General features: G+C 40.0%; 2 protein-coding genes and 1 long non-coding RNA gene across 3 annotated transcripts; 1 reads left to right on the top strand and 2 right to left on the bottom strand.

Annotated features, from left to right (window-relative positions):
- Nucleotides 1-1,810: 1,810 nt before the first annotated feature.
- On the bottom strand, nucleotides 1,811-5,212 carry aar2 (AAR2 splicing factor). Its single transcript, XM_003438879.5, has 3 exons — nucleotides 4,129-5,212; nucleotides 3,817-4,046; nucleotides 1,811-2,882 (listed from the first exon to the last, which is right to left on the bottom strand). Exons 1-3 carry the CDS (start codon nucleotides 4,889-4,891, stop codon nucleotides 2,715-2,717), a joined length of 1,161 nt encoding a protein of 386 aa, XP_003438927.1. The 5' UTR covers nucleotides 4,892-5,212; the 3' UTR covers nucleotides 1,811-2,714.
- Nucleotides 5,213-11,381: 6,169 nt separating this feature from the next.
- On the bottom strand, nucleotides 11,382-22,656 carry prpf6 (PRP6 pre-mRNA processing factor 6 homolog (S. cerevisiae)). The gene is made up of 21 exons (XM_003439025.4): nucleotides 22,421-22,656; nucleotides 21,749-21,911; nucleotides 21,493-21,611; nucleotides 21,294-21,372; nucleotides 20,263-20,439; nucleotides 19,589-19,717; nucleotides 19,367-19,461; nucleotides 19,111-19,267; nucleotides 18,689-18,851; nucleotides 17,829-17,947; nucleotides 17,502-17,720; nucleotides 15,914-16,036; nucleotides 15,689-15,810; nucleotides 15,386-15,524; nucleotides 15,132-15,251; nucleotides 14,120-14,296; nucleotides 13,836-13,969; nucleotides 13,434-13,525; nucleotides 12,949-13,063; nucleotides 12,671-12,797; nucleotides 11,382-12,229 (listed from the first exon to the last, which is right to left on the bottom strand). Exons 1-21 carry the CDS (start codon nucleotides 22,606-22,608, stop codon nucleotides 12,077-12,079), a joined length of 2,910 nt encoding a protein of 969 aa, XP_003439073.2. The 5' UTR covers nucleotides 22,609-22,656; the 3' UTR covers nucleotides 11,382-12,076.
- LOC112843295 (uncharacterized) lies at nucleotides 16,046-17,699 on the top strand. The gene is made up of 2 exons (XR_003215544.1): nucleotides 16,046-16,134; nucleotides 17,475-17,699. It is a non-coding gene; the product is annotated as an uncharacterized LOC112843295 (long non-coding RNA).
- Nucleotides 22,657-23,510: the final 854 nt, after the last annotated feature.

The following is a 23,510-nucleotide window of genomic DNA, read 5'->3' as shown; positions in this document are numbered from 1 at the left end:
ACACACAGGGAGTGAGAACAAAGGAAATCACCACCTGAAATTAAAAAAATAATAAATCAACAAAGATAGAAAGGAAATCATTTGCCATTTAGCAGTGATTCTGTGGATCCTTATATTTTTTGCATTTCCTAGTTGATCTCTGACTTTACACCACGGGGACGGCAAAACGTAACTGTTTATCCCAAATTTCCAAAATAAGAGTTAGTAATTTAGCAGTTCAGTACGCGCATGATCAAACTCCTGGTTTGTTTAATCCACAATGAATTCATCACATCCAGTCCACCGACTGTCAAGTCGTTGCACACACTAAGCGCTATCCTCCTTTCTGTCGTGAAGACGGGAGGCGAGTGGGCGAGTGACTGAAAAAGAAACAGAGGGGCCTGTGTTTACACTGGCAGAGTGAGCGGCCTGTGAGCCCCATGGAAATGGCCAGCTCACATCTGATGGCGAGAAAGCTCCACCATGACTGACAGGGCCTGCAAGGCTTTTGAAGCTCTGCACAGTCAGTACAGTCTGTTTCTCTATGTGCCTTGCTCCCCCGGGGTGGCCACACCAAACAAAACAAATAAGAGAGATTAGAAGAAAAATGGTTGCCATACCAGGAAACACAGAAGGAGAGCCTTCACTGAGGGTGAAGGGGTGCATGTGGCACGGAAAAACTGGACCCTTAGTGAGTTGTCTGCTGAATTCCTATACACTGTAATTCCAGCACTAATAGAGGGGCTGGAATGCCAAGGACATCCCAGCAGAGTCGTTTCTGCGACTGTCTTCATCAACAATGTACAGTATTTCATCTCCGGAGAGGAAAATGCATTTACAAATCACTGGCATACATTTTCCTTCCATGTTGTGCTGATAAGTTTCCGCCATGTTTTCCAAGCCATAGTCGCCATTTAATTGCATTTAAAAAGGAAAATAACAACCAGCACAGGGCCCCAGTGGTCTCACAGCGGACCACAAACATGAACTGATCTTCTTTAAAGGGTTGCGTAAATCTTCAAAGGGGAGTTTTCAGTGTAAAGCCCACTATTACCATCACTTTCACAATACCAGCTGTCTTCCTGGAAGAGAATGGATTTCTTGTATTGGCATTTAGATCTCCAGCAACGGGCTCAGACTCTATTGATTCCCATAATAGCATTAAATGACTTTTGTCCTTTTCAAAACAGCTTTATAGCTATAGATTGGTTCATGGAGCCAGGGCACGTCAAATAAGAGAGGTCCAGCTGAAGAGAAAAGGGTTCAAGAAGTGCAAAGAACAAGATTAACGGGTGAACAGATCAATGAACCAACAGGAGAGCACAGTCTGTGATGTCCACCATTGTAACTGAAGGGATGGAGCTGAAAGGTATGGGTAAACTATATAGGAGTTGTAACTGCATATATATATATATATACCTCTCTAGATAATCTTATATAGATATTTGAAGATAAGTGTTAAGAGGGATGGTGGAAGAAGAAAAGGTCGATTAACAAAAAAAGCTCTTATCTTATCCCAGTCATCCATGTCATCATGATTGCAGCACCTTTTTTTTTTTCTTTTTGCTCTCCTTGAAGAGAAAAAAACTTATCAAAGCTGATAAATTGTATGAAATTCTTCTTGCAAGTCCTTCCCACCAAAAACAGCAGCTTTTATCAATTGTGGAACTGACAATCTGCAAATATGGTGTTATAGAGCAGCTTTCAAGCTGTAAATAAGGCCTATGTGCGCCATCTAGTGGAGGAGAAAGAGAAAAGACATGGTAGCAAGTATTGAAAGGTTCATTAATGATAAACAACAGTGACAGAAACCACCAGACACAGGCGGATATTTTGTTTCAGAAGTGCTGTTTTTATTAAATTGATTACAGTAAAAAAAATAACATAAAAACAAAATTTAACGAAGCAGTACTTTAACAAGAAAATCATTACTCTGTGAGTTATAAAACCTATACTTTCCAACCCTTTCAGAAAACCTTGTACATCTTGTGTGTATGCTTTTTTCACAGGTGTAGTGCAGTTCACACGTGATCATTTCAATGCACTCTGCAAAAGAACTAATAGAGCTACACAAACTAACATTATGAGGATTCCTTGTAACTAGGAGAAAGACACTGATGGTAGCAAACAGCTGGAAGTAGTCGCAGTGACCAACAACACGCTCAGCCTCTGAGTGACTAAATAGGTTCTGTCTGCAATCACTCTCACAGACTGGAGAAAGTGTGTTGTCTAATTCATAAACACAAACAGATTCAACGCAACACAATCCTTCTGAGTCAGAACCAGACTTCACTACATCTCTCTGCAACTGTTTCCCAGCTGCTAATTTAAATGTGAGGCTGCCAAAAGCTTATGTGACTCTGCAGCTGGAATCATCATCCTGCAGCAGCTGCGTTACCATTCGTGCAGAAATGTCTGAATTTATGCTTCAAATCTATGAGGCCATAGTTGCACTCCTAATATAAGTACATAATGTGAATTTGTGTGTATTGACATTTTATCACCATCACCAAAGCCACTTTAAAGATAGCGGCTGTCTGCAAGTGATCACAGACTTGGTCGCCATCTTCAAAGCAACTATTTTAAAGCCAATGAGATCAGTCAGTTGCAAAAATGTTTGGCCGTGCTGTCGTCTCCACCCACTGTTTTCCCTAGTGTGACTGTAGCATAAGATACTTTGTGGCTCTCCTTCTGTGTTCCTTTTTCTCGGTGAGCACAGAGTCCATTGAGTAGTTTCAGTCGACTGTAACACCTTCAGGCAGCTCCACCACAACAGGTTCACAGTCGTCCAAGTCTGAATCGAAATCCCATCTGAACTTCTTGGTCAGGTGGGCTTTGAATTTCTCTGCTCTCTTACGCAGGGTGGCATCTACACCAGGCCCAATGGCAAACTGGAAAAAATCCTGTGACAAAAAATTAATTCAACAATTTTATAAAGTGGTAACTGTAAATGTGATTCAATTCAAGTGATGCTTTGATACTGTGGCCCATTTTCTGTTTGCAAACATTTCTGTGTGTCGTGGAGATCATTCAGGATTATGAACGTATGTTATACGGATTGATTTATAACCTGTCCTCAGATACCAGCCAAATAAAAATAGTGTTGTGAAAGGTATTCAAGGCATTGGCAATTAAAACATCCCTTTCTCATTGCATGGGAATTATTATCTTTATAATTTTATAAAGATATCTTATCTTTATAATTTTTTTAACCTGGGCTTGCTGTGCACTTTAATCCCCACTGGGGTTTAAGTAGAACAAATGCAGGGTTCAACATAACCAACAGGCCAATGGCCCAAGGCCAGCAGAAAACTCTGCTGGGCAAGTTGATAGCCCAGCTGCTGACCCATTTGGACCAGTGACGGTGTTTCCAATGACCGATTTACCCATGAAGAGAGCTGATTGAAATGATCGACTGAATGCGAAGAAAAACAATGTTTTTAGCTGCTTTGACTTCCATTTGTTTATTTATTCTAATTCTGTCCACAGATCACAATGTAGTCAGAATACAAAGCTTGAATCTACTAATAAATGATGATATGTTCCTATAGCATAATCTTGAAATTAAACTGTCATTTTTGTGGGCCAATAAAGTCACACAAGGAGCAAGTAAAAGCCTGATCTTCTGGCTTGGTGGTTGAAAAGTGTGATACTGGTTAATGGAACCTAAATTACTTAAGATTAGTTTGCACAACACATTTTTTCAACTTTTTAATATCACAACATCTTGGTGGACATCTAAAATAAATTTTGCACCAGTGAGATGAATATATATTATTTAGTTGTATATAAAGAAGCCTCAAGTGACAAACACTATAGTCTGATTTGTGCATGTACCTGCAGCGTGGAGGTAAGGAAGTTGTTCTGAGATACAATGTCAACAAAAAAATCAGGAGGTATTTCTCCAAGCTGGTGGTAGAGCACGGCGATGAGCCCCAGGTAGAGGTCCTTGCGCTTCAGAATGGACTCCTCTGAGCGGCACAGCAGAGCGAGGAGGCACTTCCAGTGCTCGAAGCCCTCGTACACATTTCCAAAGAGAAAACACACAAAGGCAAACTGCAGCTCACCTGAGAGAGGGGATAAATGTCAGTACTTTTTCTTGCATAATGAATCCAAGAGTAACCCATTTTTAACAAATGTGATACATACCTAGCACGTTAAGAGCCTCCTGCATGTGGTTCTTCTCCAGCACCGTCTCCAGGGCGTAGCTCAGGTCCATGCTGCACTTGGTGATCTCAGCCGGCGTAGCCCCGGGAGGGTAGGTCTTCTTAGGGATGACAGAGAAGCGCAACTCCGTACCCTCCCTCTGTTTCATCTTGGGGAGCCTGTCAAGCCCCTCTTTCATGCTCTGACAGGCCGTGTCATTCCTCGGCTGCTCCGCCCTGTCTTTAGTGTGTGTGAACTGAAGCTCGGGAATCACGTCACTGAATGCACATACCCGACCTGAGAGAGGCTGCAAGTTTTTGGCCATTTCCTCACTGATACGGTCAGTGAGGGACACCCACTTCCTCATCACCTCATAGGGATAGGGGCCCAGGTAAGGATCCAGCTCTCGCAAGCTGGCACGAACCCGACTCAACTCCTCTTCATTCTTGGAGGCTGAGAAGTCCAGATCTTCTTCCTTGGCGTCCCAGTTGGCCAGTATGATCTCTCTGGGTTTGAGAGAGAGGAAGAGGCCTGTCTTCGGGCCAATTTGTCCTCCATAGCCTGACGAGCAGTAGTGGAGGAAGTGCAGACCAGGGGGGATCATTTTAACACCCCGGAAACGAGGACCCACTTGCCAACTCTTGCAGTCGATTCCGAGCTCTGTACCCTGAGGAACACCCAGCAGCACGAGGGTAGCTCCCTCCTCGAAAAGCCTCAGGGCAACATCTGGATCCATGTCCACACTACCACTGCTGCTGCTGGCCATGTCTTTTAAGGGGTACTTAACGTGAATCTACTAACAAATTAAATAACTAAACTCAGCTCTCACCTGTTAAATGCAGATCACTCAAACGGATTTCCCCAAAAGGTCTAACACAGAGAGCCGCTGCTGCTTTGACGCTAATGCTTTCAATAGATGCGATTCTCTATGACTGAAAAATATGGCAAAAACATTTAAAGCTACACTGTGTTAGTATCTTCGGTGTAATAGCCTTTCTCACAGCCACACTTCATACATCCAGCTGTTGACGTTTCGAGTCGTTCGTATGGTGGATGTTGTGCCACAAATTTCTTGCTCCGGACGGAAACAGTACCATGAAACACATTTGTGTCCGTCTACTTTTAATTTCCCCTCTATAAATAACTACATTAATTAATATATTTAAAATGTTATCAAGCGTTTATGTATAATAGAATAACTATATAGATATATTATATGATTTGTGTATGTGTATAGTTATTGTATATTATCTATATTTGCACTTCGTCTTTTGCATGCTGCCTGTAGGTGTCGCCATAGCGAACATCTGCCTCCATCTCACCCTTTCCCCCAGCATCGTCCTCTGTCTCACCAAACCTAGGCATGCTCTCCTTCGCTACATCCACGAATCTCTGTGGTCTTCCTCTTTCCTTCCTCTTCCTTCTTGTATCTGCGCATGTCCATCTCAGCCTTGTCTTTCTAACTTTGTCTCCAAACCACTCAACGTAAGGTGGCCCTCCAGTAGACTCATTTCTAATCTTGTCCATCCTAGTCACCACAAATGAAAATCTTAACATTTTCTCTGCCACCTCCTATATTTGTCGCCTTCATTACCTCTTCTCCTTGCATCCTCACCTTTACCCCCTCTCAGTCACACACATGTATTCTGTCTTGCTTCTTCTGACTTTCATTCCTCTTCAGTGCAAACCTCCACCTCTCCAGGGTCTCACCCCCCTGCTCACTACTCTCACTACAGATCACAATGTCGTTTACAAACATCACAGTACACAGAGACTCCTGCCTCACCTCATCTATCAGCCTGTCCATAACAACAAAGTGGCTAAGAGCAGATCACTGATAAATAAATAGCGCATTGGTTGGTTGTTTTTTTTTTTTTGTTGCTAGACTTTATTTAAAATATAATGATTTCGCCAGCATGTATTAATATCTGCTTTATTCACATTTTGCTTTTTCTTGTGTCCTCTTTATGGAAGCTTGTTTCCATCACTCAGAAAAAAAAAAGTTAGAGGCTAAGTTAGAACTTTTTTCTCAAAACGTCAAGTTACTGACTAAATGTTTTAGAATTGAGTGATTTCTCATAAGTAGAAAATTTCAAGACACCTGAAAATTTTGACTAACAAAAAAAATAAAATTAAAATAAAAAAAATCTTGACTGACAGAAACAAGCTTCCATATGTTTCCATTCTTTATAATAAAGACATTGTGCAATATTTATTGAATGACATTTTGTAACACTAACATTCATTCCCTAATCAAAATAATGAAAAAAGGATGGTTATATAATATCTTGCAACAAAAGTCTATTGTAGCTGATACACCTATAGCACCCCTAATAATAATAATTATCATTATTACAATAACCGCATAGGGTCACTTCAGAATAGTATAAATCAAACATGTACAAATTTTATTATGTGGCATATACTCAACTACATAACCGACATAAGAACATTTTTGGGTATGATGACATGTGGCTTGCAAACACAAAACATAAGAGTTTGTACAACAGGAGAAACTTTTAAAATGTTCTAAAAGTATCTGAACGCATCGATCTTTAGCTTATCTTTGCTTACTATAAAGCTATTCCATAAAACAAGTAGCAATGCTGACATGCAGATGCTGGTGTAGCTTTTAATACACAAGACACTGAGAACTTGACAACAGTAAACATTCATGACTTTGCTTTTGAAAAATAGCTGTCTAAATACAGTCAGTGATTGGTCACATGTAATATTCTGTAGCAAGGAACACTGTGTAAATTCACCTTATGTCTTCATGAGAAAGTAGCACAGGCTTATAGGAACCAGGGAGATACATTTCCTACTTTGAAAGCACAGAGACACTTTGAAGTTTTTGCCAGCAAGTGATCAGCGCCTTGATAACTCGGATTAACCTCATCCTTTTTCTCTTCTTTCCTCGTATTTTCTGGACAGCTGAACAAGAGGCATTCTTTCCCTGAAAAACATGGAAAAAGAAAATAGCACAAGAGCTATTTGGCTTGTTTTCTCACTGTGTGGTGCTGGTGGTGGTGGTACTGGGGGCTCAGTAGAGCACATTAAAGTAATCTTACCAAATACTGGGGACTGCAGTTTTGCACAATTAGCTGCTCCATGCTTTCAACTGGCTTCACCAGGTCAGACTGCTTTTTGCCACTTCCCTGACACCGCATCTGCTGTGTCATACCATAGATGGAAACCAGGATGCGACGTGCCTGCCATGAGATAACAGCCCAAACGTGTAGAAAATTAAAAAGGTGAAATAGCCCATCTAGCATGTCAGTCAAAGGTTGAAAACTTCTTCTGTATTTACCCAAACTTAAATGTACAACATGTGCCACGCAGGTTCTTATTTTTACCCTGTCCATGGTGCTGAAAGTGCATATAATGTAGTGCCACTTACCTTTCCTGAGGGACAAGGGTCTCTCTCTTTAAATTTATTTGCTGAAACAGCCAGATTCTGCAAAAGAAACAGCCCAGTGTTAAGTTATTTAAGACATTTATTTGGCTTGTGATCCAAAAGAGAGAGGGGGAAAAGAACTTTACTTGAAGAGCAAACACTGGAGGGCAGCCTAGCACATGTTATTAACTCACAGTTTCCACAAGCTTTATGACAGCTGCAACTGATTCCAGTGAACTAGCATTTAATAGTAGTTTAGTTAGTGGGGATGTCTTAAAACACAATCATCTTTAAAAATCTACCACAGTTAATTAATCCCGCAGTTATGATAAACTTTGTTATCATACCAGATTCTGTAGTTCAACGGAGATGACTTCTCTGTAGGAGCCCAGTATTTCTTTATAGTTACATCCACTTTTCCCACAGGAGTAGGCCAACAAGACAGCCACCAGGACACTACGGAGCAGAGTTCCAGTCAGACACTATGAAAAGAGAGCAGTGTTACAACTCTTCACACGCAACCACGGAAAACAGGCCATGAATCATCGCTCAATTTGGCTCCCACTGAGGCGCACAGTGCGTTAAAAGCATCTGTCTGTTTGCAGCTGTTTGCGCCACCTGACATCTCGACCAAAGTCGAAATAGCCACAATAATATACCTCGGTGTGCACGCTTCATCAGCAGCAGCTCATTTGCTGCGTAAGTACGCACCAGATGTTCAAACTGCGCTTACCATTTATCATGTTTTTCTGCAGGATCTTCAGACGAGCAAACCCATCTCTAGTCGTGACCGTCTTCGCTCATGGTGAGCTCCAAACTTTCACTTTTTTTTTCTTTGGCTCCCCTTCAGTACTTTTGCACTACCTGTGGCGGAGACGTTAATACGGCGACGGGTAGACTTCCGATGTGGCTTTCCGTGGCTTCCAACATTACCAAACTGACTGCTGCTCCTATTTCCTTCCCCGTCATGGATTGCTGACGCCGGGCTTAGGATTTCACCAAACTCCAGTCCGATCAAGTCAAGGACAACTTCTGCAATCAATCATTTGCCTCCATCCTTTCGGTTTCGTTGGAAAGACACGACGCAGCATTTATCCAAAGCGCCGATTTAAACTTTCTAAAAGCTTGTTGTGATAGCAAAAAAAAAAAAAAAAAAGTCAGCCTACAACGTAAAAAACTGGAATTAAATACCAGAGAGAGCAGTCAAAACTATGACCCTGCATGGGAACTGCTCGGGAGGATGAATGTCACTCTTGAAGTGAAAGTGTGGGAAATCACATCTCACAAACAAAGTGTGCAGTCAGAGTTTGAGTTGACATTTAACTTACAGCACAAGAAAAAAAAGTCTTAGAAACCAACTTGTTTGGGAGAAACAGTGAATTTTGCAATAAACTTTATTTATAAACTGTTTATTGGATGCCTGCAAAGTATTTTTAAACACATTTCAAAAAAGATATGTAGAAACAACAAAAATCATGGCTACATAACATATCATGATATAATCCTTGAGAAAGAGTTTATATACACTGTCATGTGTTTATAAACAGATATAGCCAAATCTGGAGAAGACATAAAACATATAATTCCACAAAAATGTAAAGTTTTTAACAAACACAGCTACAGATAAAAACACCTTAATGTGTTGAGTTCAAACATTCTGTAAATGTGAAAACGCCCTTTTTAGATAGTTCTTGTATAAAATGCCTGAAATATGCATTTATTTCACAATTGAAACAACCACATAGACTGAACTCTAGACTGATTCTAGACAAATCAAAACAATAAAGCATAATTTTTGATTTAATAGTACATTTTTACCACCTTCAATGCGACATATGAATATAATTAGTTAACAGAATTCTCATGTGTGCCAAATCCAGCTGACAGAGTGCTGGTTTGCTGTGAGATGACTTAATTTCTCTTGAAATGGCTGGTCACAGGCAGCTAAAGAATGATGAACAGATCAAGCAGCATGAAAGCAAAATAAGTGCTTGTCAACACACCAGAGAATATGTTTTCTCATTTATAGATTTCACAAAAACAAATTCAATTGTGACAGAGTGAATATGGACGTTAAGTACATACTCTCAGCTTGAGTTAAACAAAAATATTGCATAAACTGTTGAAAAATCACAACCATCTTTCACAGTCACTTATTTTCAGCAGCTAGAATGTCACTTAATAAATTAACGTGGAATGAGTTTCCTACTTTGTGGTGTTTAGCCCAACATTTAAGTTTTTCATGACTCTTTCTGCCTTGTGTCATCACAACACTAGTGACTAGTGAAACTGGAAAGCATGCGTGTCTGTGCATCATACTGTCTACAGTCCATTTTTTTTTTATTAGATGCTGTATGCTTGAGTTATGAGCCAATGGATGGCTGTGCCAATCTTTTTTTGTCCTGTCATTCCAGTAAAGGTTGATGTCAGTTTTATTTGTTTAAAGAATGGTGTTTCCAAACTGCTCTGGCAAAGTCTAATCTTTCCTTTTACTTTCAGGTATGGTTTGAACCTTGTAGTTAACCCTCTGTATCCTTATAATTAGAGCCCGACTGACTTAGCTGTATGCCAGTCTACTGGTATCTGCATTTGTAACAGCTCATAAATGACAGAGAAGAGAGAAACGCCCTTCAACCATGTTGTGGGTGTTGGTATTGCATAGGTCGTCCACCAGAGGGCACTCTGCAACTTCCCTATTCGCAACTGACCAAACGCAACAACCAGCTGATCCGTGCAGCTTCGGGCAGGGGATAAAAAAAAAGTACACGTAACAAATGTTTGTTTTATTTTATTTCTTCTTAAAAAAAAAAAAAGATATCGACAAATATATCGCAATATCATATTTTTTAAAATAACCAAATATCAGTATCGTCCTAAATATCAGTCGGGCTCCATTTACAATGGAAAGGATCCCAGGATCATCCACCGGTGTTGTCATCCATGGAAATGTGGACTTTGTTATGATGCAAAGTGCCTTGGTTTTGTTTTTTTCCTGTCTAAATGATTTGGTCTCTCTAATGCACTCGCTATCACGCTGAAGGAGCTGTTTTTTCTTGTTTTGCAGCTGATATTTGGTCTGTTACACTTGTACTTAAGAGCTCTTTTGATGGCACGTTGTGGTTCACAGCTGCTTTCCAAACACGCCACTTGGAAACATCTCACGAACTTTTACCGCATTAACTTGTGAAGAAAAAAAAAATAGAAGCAGCTCACAAAACAAAGTAATAAATAAAACCGTAACACTGTAAAAACACTGGACCAGCTCTAACTCATCAGTGGTATTGGAGACCCCTTGAATTAAAGCTTATAAGTCTGTCCTTTAAGTCTATATTGATTATATAACTGTAGCTTTTGTTACATTTTTAGTAACAAAAAACTGCCATCTTCCTACTTGTACACACAGCTGAATGTTACCGGTAATGTTTTAATTATTCCAACTCCACAAAGCTATTATTTTATTATTATATTATTATTCATCTTTTGTTGCCCTTCTTCTGCCTAACAAGCAGAATACCAACACTGACCAATGGGAGTGCAGACAGTAATATGTGATCGACATCGGTAAGGTTAGTCAGGTTGTTAGCTGAACTAGGCGGACAAATAAACCTTTGGAAGAATTCTGTGGTAATGCATATTAAAATTTAGATTATCCTGAATGATCCAACACAGCAGAACTATAAAATAACAGCAGGGATTAACAGTAAAGAAGATGGGAGACACTCTGCATAACTCTAAACCAAAGAGAAGAGAACAGCAGACTTACTATGACATAATCATTTATTTCATAAACCTGAAAGTAACCTTTTATACTCAGTAATGTGCTAAAAAGGTGGATTTAGGAATGAATGAATCACTAGAATGGGTGTTTTTCTCTTTAATTATTCAATGCACATGCGACAGCTGCTTACTAGATGATTCATCGGCTGCATCTTCACAGCAGAGTTGCAAAGGGAAAACAATGTATTATTTGCCAGAAGGCGTGTGGGACCTGAAGCTAAAAAAATTCAATGTTTTAACAAAACAAAACAAAACACACCACCTCTGATCATCAACATCAAGCAGAGCATGACTCTGGAGGTTTAAATAATAACAGAAAAATGCTGTGAAATCCGAGAGGACACCTAAGAGTACTCTTCTAGCACTTTTAGGAGAGGATAAGACAAGGATTTTAACAAAGAAGCCAAATCACAACAATAGCTGAGGCCACACCTTGAAACCCCATACACACAGACAGATCAAAAACGTATCCACAAAAATCTCACATCGCAGCCAAAGATCTCCTTACTGCATATCAGGATGAAGAGGGTAACCATCAGTCACTTTGATATTTTTTTTTTTTTTAAAAACATCCACAGATTTCGTCATTTTGACGTCAAAGCATTACTTTCTCCTGACACATACAACAACAAAAAAATGTAAGGGCGTGTGTAAATACTTTAAATCTGCCAGAGATGGGCAAGTCCTGGTACAGAATAAGCATGTCAATATTTGTTCACTTCTATACTGGTGACTGCCAGAGTCCTCCAGGTGTTTTCAGTCCAAATTTCCCCACTCTCAGAATGTGTTCTTGATCTTGCTGGCTACCTGTGCTAAGATCTCTCCTGTCTTCTTCTGCCAGTTTAGTACATGTTTGGACTCGGCACACCACAGCTCTCCATGACGGGGCTCTGCATTCTCACAGCGTTTTCGCACCTCTTCCTGCTGCTCCTGAAGCATACAGAGCAGAAATGTTATACAATCACAGCACAACACATGGACCGGCCACACAAACAAGTAAGTGACTACCAACTTTGTGAAGAAAGAAAAAAAAAAGCAAGAATGTATACCATAAATCATGGAGCTGGGAAAACTAATTACATGTTTATCATGTATGATTTAACATGTTTTACAGCACATTTTAACGACTGAACATAAATCTCTACAATAACACTAAGTAATAACAAACAATTGATTCACAACCAACGTCTGGAGTAAAACTGCACTAATGCAATCAGTACCAAGGAAAACTCACACAGGTACATTAAGAACTAGAAAACTCCACACAGAAAGCCCCCAGCCAGGCAGCAGGTTTGAATCAAACTTCAAATGATTTAATCAACTTATTAATGGATGAACAAAATAGCACAAGTCTAGACACCAGATTCTTACCTCTGTGCCATGTTGCAGCTCAAACTTGTAGAAGAAAGCCCAAGCATCCCCCAGATCTGGCTCAATCTTTACAGTCCTGAGGAACCACTCTCTAGCTTTGGTGATCTTACGCTCACTCCAGAACAACCTGACATATGCAGAACATCTCAAAATGTTAAGAGTTTCATACAGAAAGGTCTGCTGAATATAAAACACCAACAAAATACACCTTTTTATATTGTAGGTTATCACAAAAAGTAATAGCTATTACTAAAGGGAGTGAAAAGTTCAAGTCATACTTGGCTACAGCGAGCAAGACGTGTGCATCATGTTCGCACTTCTTCAAAGCATCCACACTCTTCGTCTTCCTCTGGGGCCTGGCCTCCAAAAACACTGCCTCAGCCCACAGGATACCTTTGAAGGAAGAAAATAAAAGGGGATTGAAATTTGTACATTAAAGTCCAATAGTGCCAGTGCAATGAACGAACGTGAAGTCTGCATAAATGTGAAGGGCACAGAGGAAACCAAACCATCTAAAGCAGGGATCATAAACTTAAGGCCCAGGGGCCAGATTTGGCCCGCCAAGACTCCAATCTGGCACAGCCTAATTCAAATCAAACTGGGTTGTGCGTGGCCAAAGTGTTAAAATTATCCATAGACATCTTAGCATATAACCAATATACTGTTTATAGTCTTGGTCCCTTATAAAAAATAAAACTCATTCAACTAATACAGGTTAAGAAAAACAAAAGCTTTTCCATCTATAGCAGCATTTTATACACACCTGAATTTGGGCATTCCTGCAGGGCTTTGGCCATCAGCGTGTTGGCAATGTTCTTCAGTCCAGCCCTGTACTCCAATCTGACTGACTCCAGCCTGATTAATAAGATCACATGTACTTTTAGATGCCTTTATTTCAGATTTTATGACAACAAATGGTGTTAGTGTTATATATATTCTTGATTCGCCAGTAATGCCAGTTTCAGTTGATGTGCTTTTGCAAAAGCAAATTAAGCCTGCTTCTCGTTTGGAGGCACAAATATAATGTTTTCCAGCTGTAACTTTTTACAAGTTTCCATGGATAGGAGAGAAAAAAAACATGCATATGCTAAAATACACTGCTGTGCAGGTGACCTTTTCCAAACTAAAACTCTTCCTAGTTCCTTGTTGTCGTGTATTTTCTTACCACAGCTCAGCGGTCTGGGGATTCTTGAGCCGTGCCTTCTCGAGGATTGCTCTGGCTCTGGTCAGCTGTCCCACTCTCTCTTCCAAATGTGACAGCAACAACCACAGTGGCACAGAGTGGGGACACTTCTTTAACTGTACCAATGAGAAAAAAAATCCTTAACCCTTACTCTGGTAGTTAATGATACACTCATTTTCATCAAAAAATAAAACACTTCCTTCCTTTGCATTTGTGGTCAATCCAATACTAAAACAAACCCATGCCCCAAATAACCCCATCCTCACCCCTTGGTTATAGGCCTCTCTAGCTTTATCCATATTTTCACACTGCTCCTCGATTTGGCCTCGCATCATCCAAAGCTTAGGGAAGTCCTCGTAGTGCTTCAGGGCCTCGGTGCACAACTCCTGGGCAGCTTCTATGTTTCCCAACACCCACTCCAATTTCACTGACTTCATAAACACCTGTAGAGATTACAAATATAAATGAAACGTATGAAGTTTTAAATTTGCAAATGCATTGTAATACACCTGAAACAGAATAATGTAAAACAAGGAAAATGCTCATACTGCACCCCAGTACTTGCAAGTCTATACATCAGTTTTATCAAATGCCAACTTGCTTGGTTTTTGCCTAAATGCTTAAGTGGTTAACACTAAAACTTTGTGTTATCTGATAGGACAATCAGCACAGCAAACATTAAGGCAGATTCTCTTACTCACATCTGTCAGCATACAACAAAGATAAAGGGGAGTGTTGCCAGGTCACTTGACAGACAGAGTGGTGGTTTAAAAGCTTGGCTAACAACATCTGTCAGCCTATGTGGTACTGAACGTCATAATCTGTGGAAAACCTGCAAGCCTGAACCTGACAGTGTTCCCAGAAACAACCTCGAGGAAATTGCACCATTATGTAGAGAGCAGTGGTTTCAAAACAGAAAAATAAACTAACACTTAAATCACTCATCCAAAACGTGTCAGAGTTCAAATATTAATAACACTACTTGAAAAACACAATGTAGTACAGTTCAAAAAAGGCCAGACAAAGTGAAAGGACAGGACTGATTCAATGCAAAAGCAGTCAGACTCTGTGCAAGTGACGGGAGATAACCTGAAGAACTTGATTTCATCAATCTTCTTATAAAAATATTCAGTTTCCTTTAATAGCCTTTTAAGCAATTGTATAATTCAACGAAGTATTAAAAGCTCAAACAGAAGACCAAGTTTTAACTTTTATCCTTTTCTACGGAGTAACCTTCACAATAGTTCCCTACTCTCAAATTCACACAGATACACTTACCCTGGCTGTTGGTGCACTGCTGCGGGCCTTGGCTAGCAGTCGACGGGCTCTTTCATACTCATTATTCTCTGACTCCAGTTTGACAGCAGCAAGCCAGATCTCTTCACTGTTTGGGTTAGCCTAGGAAAACAGACAGAGGAGGACAGAGGGTGAGGAGAAGCAGAAGACACAGGATAACAGAGTTAGACATAGGTATACATAGATTACTCTAATATTTGACATGCTGTATCGACAAGTGAATGCTTTTTAATTACCTGGAAGGCCAGAGCAAGGATACTTCTGGCTGCTGGCACATCCTCAGCAAGCCACTTGGACTTGGCACCCATTAGCCACAATACCTCTGCTTTGGGGCAGTGAGCCACAGCCCTCTGAAGTAAAGCCTCCAAGGACTCTCTGAGAAATGAAATGTGCCATGGAAGAGTAATGGATGCGGCGGCGACGAAGCAGCAGGTCATAAAGCCCAGGAGCAAAAAAGAATAAATAAGTATAGTGATGCAAAACAGCAACTGTCACCTTCTGACTGCTAATGTTTTCATTTGGAAATTAAAGCTTGTCACCTGGTGCCATGGTTCTTCTCAAAGTATGCAGCTCTAAGCCAGACACTTTTTTTACTTGGGAATACTTGGAGAGCATGGGCATAGATGGCTCTGGCACACTCCAGTGCCCCATGGGCCACACACTGAGGCACAAACACACAACCACCTCATTGTTAAATTTAACTACAACAACAAGTATGTAAAAAACTTATTTTAAAAAACCCAAACTAATCTCTCTATACTTACACTCTCGGCATCCTCCATCCAGGTGTGTTTGCGGTCCTCCTCCTCAATTCCAATCCCTATGACAGCCCTTATCACGGCCTGGCAGGTAGCCACACTACCTGCTTTGTCACACTCCTCTGCGTCCTGCAGGGTATGAACAAGCATTTAGAAGGATAGACACTTTGGGAGAAGAAGAAGAAGGGTGCAAAAATTACTGGATGAACTGCTGGTATCAATTCTAGGTAAGTCATTCCAATGAAATGATAAAGTGATTAACACGAAAATAATTCTAATATTAATTAGAAAGAAATTTTAAAACTGACATCAGAACACCTGCAGATTTATAGATGATCAGTTTTGTGATCTCTGCACAGATAAATGAGGCATCAGAGAATTAAAGCTGACGGACATTTATAGCAAATATTTGCAGTGACAAGAAAAAAATGCCACTGGCAAAAAACAAACAAACAAAACAACTATGCAAAAGAGGAATTTCAGTTAAAGCCAATGATTGCAAAGCAGCTGTGAACTGCACTAAGCAAAACATTAGACACAGTGCTGTGTTGTTTTGCATCCAGATGAAACATTACTGGCATCTCTTTGAAGATCTTGTGTGAGTTGTTTGCTGTTCTCACAAGCCATTCATTTAACATGTTCCACACTTGGCAAGTGGATTGCTGGGGACCCAAGGAAGTGCAGGGTTGACTTCAAAGTCGTTTGGATAAGTGTTCTGCATATTTTGGCTAAAAGCGGTTTTCTCTTCACAACAGTGAGACAGGTAATGTGTAAACAGGCAATTCTCTGGAGTCTTTAGGGGACTCTAGTCGTGTAAATGTAAAATAAATCAGTAGTTTGTCTTTGTAAGGTTTTAATTTGCTTTTGCAGACTTGCAAACTTAACTCCACAGCAAAGTCTCTAAAAGAGTACGTCCAACAACAACCAATGAACAATTCGCAAAAGAAAGTTCGTATGAAATCTCCCGAAAGAGATCCTCGCTTCAAGCTTAAGTGCAGCAGGCAGTTCAGCATGAATCTTTGGGCCTTTTCAGAAACAAGATACATCATACTGTTGGCTTCCTCACTTAGATAAAGTGATTCCCTCATTCAGACATGACTCACTTTTGTGTTAGTGTTTTTTGTGTGTTGTAGTGATCTTACTGTTGCCATCTTGGTTAAAAAATGGGATGTGACAAAGACGAATGGGCTTGCCTGTGAAACGGCTTGCTTATTGGCTGTTGCCTGGTCAGTCACAAGTTGTTAGCCAATGAGCATATCCTGCTTTTCTTTTTGCTTTTTTTTTTTTTACATGAGCAAGACTTAGGAAACATACTCAATTTTTTTTCCTTCAGTATGTCCTGAAATGAGTGACTGATCCCATTAAATCACATTGAAAATTTAAATTCTAAGAAAGCCATTTTTTCCATTTTTAAAATGTGACTTTTTGAGTCCTCAGCTATCCCCGTCTGTTGGCCTTCAAATCGAATGCAGGTTTAAAGCACATCACAGTTCAAAGTGGAAGCCACTCATTTATGAATAAAAATAACAAGCAATTTGGTCTCTCTTTATCTTCTCAATCATTTCAGAGAAAACAGAAAGCCCCAGAAACAAACCTGTATCCACTGTTCTCTGTTGATCTCCACACCATTGGCACGCAGAGAAGTGATGGCTCGGTCAATGATCTTGTCGACCATCTGAGTGTTCCCATTGGCCTCCTCCAGCTTCGCAGCAGTGATCCAGATGTGGCGATCGGTGGGGATATTCTCTCGAGCTTTGTTCAGGACACGACGAGCGTTCTCATATGTCTCTAACCGGGCCAGTGCCAGCCAGAGCTGGAGAGGACAGAGAGTTAGTTATAAAGTTCATTGCATATGTTCATATATTGTGCTGCACTCTGAGACATTCAGTCCAATTTCCAAATGTTCATGTTGGTGAAGTACCTCCACACTTGTAGGGCAACACTCCACAGCTCTGCTGAGCATGATCCTGGCATCCTCTGGTTCCTCCAGTTCAACAGCTGTCTTCCACAGTCGAACTGACTTGGATACATTTTCGAGCGCTATGACAGGGAACAGTTAAATAAGTACTAAGTCATTTTGCTGATGCTTCTTATTTTGAATAACTTCAATGCAAGAACTCATAAAAACAAGAAAATAAAAACTATTTAACAAAGATCCTATAGAGCTCAGAGAACACACAAGCACAGACAACAAAAATTAACACTAAATAACATATTATCTGTAATAGCAACAGTGTCAGCTGGGATGGGAGTGTGCTTTGTATGTAACTGAGAAAAGTAGAGCAGAGGCAACTGAACATGTAGAGGCGGAGTAAGCTCTTCCTCAGAGGAAACGCTGATCCATCTCTGTCAGTGGGGTATGCTGCTGGGAAGTGTTAATAAGCGTTTGTGTGTGTGCATGCATGCGTAAGTTAGAGCATTGACACCATGGTTAAATAGGGTGTCTTGCCTTGACAAGAAGCCAGAAACACAGCTGCCAAATGTAACTGTGATAAAATCTTTTGTTGCAACCTTATGAGTAAAGAAAGTGAGCAGATCTGTGTGGGTGATTTTATAAGAAGATAAACAGATTGAGACTGGTCTTGAGTTTTGGCCCTGCAGAAATTAAGTTTCTTTCTTTTGGCAGAAATGGTTCATTCTGATATGCATTGCTGGGAAGGAGCATGAACCTCGGCTCATATCATAACAGGAAGATGAATTTCTGGTAATCTGTGAATAAATAAACACAAGCACACAAAAAGCTTTTTGTTAAATATTGGAGGGGATAAACGACAACCTTACCCTTTCTGAGGACTCGTTTCTTAGCCCTGACGTCTGTCTCCAGCTCTGCAGCTCTGATATAGATGCGCACAGACTGTGGAAGGTGACGGACAGCCTGGGCTACCACGGCTTTAGCTGTGTCACCAGGCTGGAGCCTGGCAGCCTCCAGCCACACATCCTCACTCTAATCCAAAGGGAAAATACTTATTTAAACAGCAAAGCACAAACCATTGTCCCCATTTGCAACTTATTCAAGAAGTAATGTTACGTCTTAAATTTAAGCAGCTGTTACATTATAATACTAGCGATATATTAATGCCATATTCTAAGAAATGCAAACTTAGAGATTATAGGGTTAATTTGAGCAAAATATCCAGAAAACATCAGCATCCTTATGTTCTTTGTCATTTAATAGTTTTATTTTACTGTTTAACCTCCTTTACCTTCGGACACATCTCTGTGCCTTTCATGATCAGGTTTCTGGCCACCTGCAACTTCCCAGTCACCTCCTCCAGCCTGGCAGAAGCAATCCAGGCAGGTGGGTGATGGGGATTTGTTTCCCTCACTGATTTCAGCAGCAGACGAGCCTTCTTGATGTCACTGAACAAGCAGAGCCACAAACAAGCGATTTAACACATATACACAGAGCAACTTCTTTTACACAAATATAGCAATCTGATGCCGTCAGTGTCTCTCTACCTGATGTCTCCTCCATAAGTGGGGATCATAGAGTTAAGATCTGTCAAGTAACCCTTGGGATCCACTACTGTTTGTCCACTCACTGAGTCAGACACCTGAATACAGAAAACATGCAGACACAGGATAGAGAATAGTTAAGTTGTTTCTATCAGCATAATGGCAGCAGCATGAATCCTAGAAGAAAGTAAAAGTGAAAGTTGCGCAAGGTAATGCATCATTTACCTGACTGAGCCTCATATCCATGAGTGTGTTTCTGGCCTGACCAATTTTCCTCATATCCAGTTCTCCGGTCCCTGGTGTCATCAGACCAGGTGTCATGCTTCCTGGATAAGGTGTGTTCAGACCTCCCAGCTAGTAGAGATAGGAAACAATGTCAACAGAGAGGAGCAACACAGTCTGTGAGAAGTCTGTCATGGCACGTTTAAACAGCTCTTGAAACAAAAACCCGAATCATGTAACACTTTTCTAACCAATGCAAAATGACACAAATTACTTCAATCTTTTAATTTAAAGTCAAGCAATGGCTTTTTCTCTGTTGAGAGGCTATACCTCTTAAACAACTGTCGACTTTTTAAATCAGCTGGCCGTGTCTCTATTTTCAATTCATGGACGTCTACCTGCATGCACAGGTCAATCAAGTGTCCCTTTCAAATGTATTTTAAATGCCAACAAAGTTCATGTGACCAATTACTGTAGCAACAGGTGTCCAGTCTGTAAAACAGACAAAAACTGAGCAAACTGCTGTAACTGGAGAGTAACTTGTTTTTTTTTTCCAAGGAGATATCCTGACTCCTGCTGGGCCATAGTGAAACTACACCCTGAAGTTTAGTGAAGTGCACTTGGAAGTAAATATGAGTTACAAAAATTATTTCCATTTGTATACACATTATACTGACCCCTTGCAACGGGTCAACAGAGGTGTGGTTCTCTCCACTCTGCAAATGTTTGGAGAAGAAGCTGTCGGGGACAGGGGTGAGCTTCTCATAGCGGGGATTCCTCTGGCGCTTGTTTCTGGCATCTCCCACTTCAGGAATGCTCAGCCATTCCTCCTCTGACACCTCTGCAAGCTTCCTCTGTAGAGAAATGGTAAAAAAAAAAGAGATGTTGGAGAAAAGAATGGGATGTGAGCATTGCTTTCATTTACGATTGTTTGATTATACCTGAGTAACTAACCTAAATGTGATTTACTGCACAGAATCTGCAAATATCTGTACTGATTAAAATAGCACCTCTAGTTTAATCAGTATTTTATTTCCTCAGTAAAACAAGAAGAAAAGGTAACACTGTTTCAGAGACAAACTTGCAAGGCACTTTTCACTACTAGGCTATGACTAAGCTTATCTCACAGAAAGATCTTAGCCCAGGAATTCATTGCTTAAAAATTATGAATTTAGAGACTATAATCGATCCTGTATGTGGCTATCTCATTGTACAATTCTTCCATTTAAAGCACAGTGTATGCTGTAATACCTGCACACGCTTACTATTTGCACATCCTCTACAGAGAAAACAAAAAAGCACAGTATGACAAGAGGGGCACCACAATATCAACCGTATATATTTCTTTTGTGTAATATACTGGGATATTTATAATTAAAGCTATTTTTGTATATTAAAGCTATTTTATTATATTGCATAACTTTGCAGTATGTTGACATATTTAATTTATTTTAGTTAGCTGCTGTTCTTACAGTCTTGGAGAAACTGATCACATAATTTCCTCAGGGATTAAAAAAAGCCTTCTGATTCTGATTTAACCAAAGAATTGCATTGAATAATATTAATCCTTTTCTTCTGTAGATATGATAATAAAGCTAATAAAACCAAAATGCATTTAACATGCTTTTAGTGCACAAAGAAGACAACATTAGTTTTCTCCATAAATGATGCAGAAGAGAGGTTTGGAATATTAGGGTCAATCTCTTACCTTTAAATCTGAGAACTGCTGCTGAATTTTTGGTCGCTCCATACGGTATTTCTCAATTTCCTCCTTTTCTCTCAGCTCCCTAAAATACAACGACAACCATGAACAAAAGACTCCTGCAATATCAAATCCATATTATATTTGAAAACAAATACACTGTGCATTGATAAAAATTAAACAAAAGACTCTTCTTTTTTGTAACCTTCTTTCTTTGCGTCTTTCATCCATCCTCTTGTCCAGCGCTGCATATATAGCATCGGCTTCCTCATCATCTTTCTCATAGGGCCCACTTGAGAACAAGCTACCTGCATAACCATTAAACTACAAGAGAAACAACAAAGTATGACAAGATTATCAAATTAACTGCTCATAATAAAAGAAATCGGCTTTAAAATTGTGACTTGATCATTTAAACTCTCAGAAAAAAAACACCTTTATCTACAACAAATCACAGATACCTCATCATAGTTGGTGTCATTCAGATCTTCATCATCATCATCCTGGTTCTTTTTCATTTGGTCCCCGACCGTCCTCTTTCCAGGGGGTGCATGCCGGTCATCCACTGGATCATTAGCATCACGAGCAGGACCGATATCAGATCGGGTGGTGAAACCAGTGGCACTGGAGGGAAAAGCATTAATTTAAATGTGACATAAATAAACACAGCCTGGCCAAAATTATACCGCGAGATCTTTACTCTTCTCTATAACACAGTGACATACGTTTCCATGCTTATAACACTATTTTGATCACTATGACTTTTTAACTTAAATTTTGCTCGCTTGTCTAAAACAGATTACATATTAGATGACTATGGATTTAGAAAGAGCATATATTGACATTTAACTCTATTTGAATTAAATTTCAATTTAATAGTTCACGTTTAATAAAGCAATTACATCATAAAACCACTAAACTATTTAAAAACTTCATAGTCTGGCGTACTTGCCATGGTAAGGGAAACGATATGCACTTTATTCACGTATAAATTATATATATATATTAACCAATTAATGTATGTATTGTAAACTACCTTGTACTTAAATTTTACTAATTATTAACGTGGGTTAGTACGACTGAAAAAAAACGGGTCAATCTGGCTAGCAGCATGTAGCTTTAAGTTAGCTCACCCTCTGCCGAGACCGGGAACGTAACCCAGCGGAGCAGGCATCCCTAGAAACGGCTTTTTCTTTTTCCCCATGAGCGGAGAGGCGAGGGGCATTATCGGGGGCCCACCACTAGCCCCCGCCGCCCCGGTGCCTCCCGCAGAAGTTTTGGAGACAATTTTAGGCGCTTGTTTTGCACCAGTGCTAGCCATCGTTGCTCACACGACGAGACGATGCAGAGCCGGATAAACAACAGTCGAACTTCCGTTCCGAGGAAAAAAAAGGCCTAAGGTCTAGAAATGCCTGGCAGCGCCCCCACAGGACTGGCGGGTTATTAATTATTACTATTACTATTTTTATTTTACAATGTATTCAATACTATTTTAGTTTAGTTATAGCAAAACTGTTATACATTAACTATTCGGTTAATATTTATTGGTTTAGATTTGGTTTGAATGCAACTTGCTGTGAGACTATGTGGATGAATTTATTTCTTTACTCATGTTTTCAGCAGATTGAAATTTGCACAGAAGTCACAAGAGGGCACCACATCCTGAAAAATAATGCCGCTATGGAAACTCATTGAACTCAAGGGCCCGACTGTTGATACACAGCAAGAAGGTCGTGGGTTCAAATTCAGTCTGGAGCTTTTCTCTGAGGAGTTTGCATGCTCTCCCTGCGTCTCTGTGCCTTCCTCCAACAGTGCAAAGACAAGCCTGTTTGAATAAGTGGATGGATGGATGGTGTTGCATAAACTATCATCTGACATGTGAAAACCCCAAAAAGCTACATATTTTTTTATTCTGAGATATTTGTACTTCATTCTACTTAACCCTAATGGTACAAACATCCTGGCAGTTCCTTATAATCAATTACCGAAATAAACTTCTCACATTATTTCATTCATTTATTTTATGGTTTTGTTTTCCCATGACAATGTGTCATAAATGGACCACCTGAACCTGACCACCTGATGGGACACATGGCACAGAAACACCCTAACTGAAACACACAGTGGCAAAATAGCAGTAATGGCATTTTCAAAATGGAACACTTACATGCATACACTAACTTAGACATGTGTTAGCATATTAAAGTCCCAACCTATTTACCA

The sequence above is a fragment of the Oreochromis niloticus genome, linkage group LG20 (genome assembly GCF_001858045.2).
Source record: "Oreochromis niloticus isolate F11D_XX linkage group LG20, O_niloticus_UMD_NMBU, whole genome shotgun sequence".
Classification (NCBI taxonomy): domain Eukaryota; kingdom Metazoa; phylum Chordata; class Actinopteri; order Cichliformes; family Cichlidae; genus Oreochromis; species Oreochromis niloticus.
This window is presented reverse-complemented; position numbering and strand designations above follow the sequence as displayed.

What these genes read in the sequence shown, in the direction of transcription:
- aar2 (XM_003438879.5), bottom strand. Translation starts at nt 4,891, where the DNA reads ATGGCCAGCAGCAGCAGTGGTAGTGTGGACATGGATCCAGATGTTGCC. An exon ending in GGAGGCTCTTAACGTGCTAG is followed by an intron (nt 4,047 to 4,128) that starts GTATGTATCACA and finishes CCCCTCTCTCAG; the next exon opens with GTGAGCTGCAGTTTGCCTTT. An exon ending in TCCTTACCTCCACGCTGCAG is followed by an intron (nt 2,883 to 3,816) that starts GTACATGCACAA and finishes TTTTTGTCACAG; the next exon opens with GATTTTTTCCAGTTTGCCAT.
- prpf6 (XM_003439025.4), bottom strand. Translation starts at nt 22,608, where the DNA reads ATGGCTAGCACTGGTGCAAAACAAGCGCCTAAAATTGTCTCCAAAACT. An exon ending in ACAGAGAACAGTGGATACAG is followed by an intron (nt 16,037 to 17,501) that starts GTTTGTTTCTGG and finishes CATACCCTGCAG; the next exon opens with GACGCAGAGGAGTGTGACAA. An exon ending in TCCTTGCTCTGGCCTTCCAG is followed by an intron (nt 15,252 to 15,385) that starts GTAATTAAAAAG and finishes CTGTTTTCCTAG; the next exon opens with GCTAACCCAAACAGTGAAGA.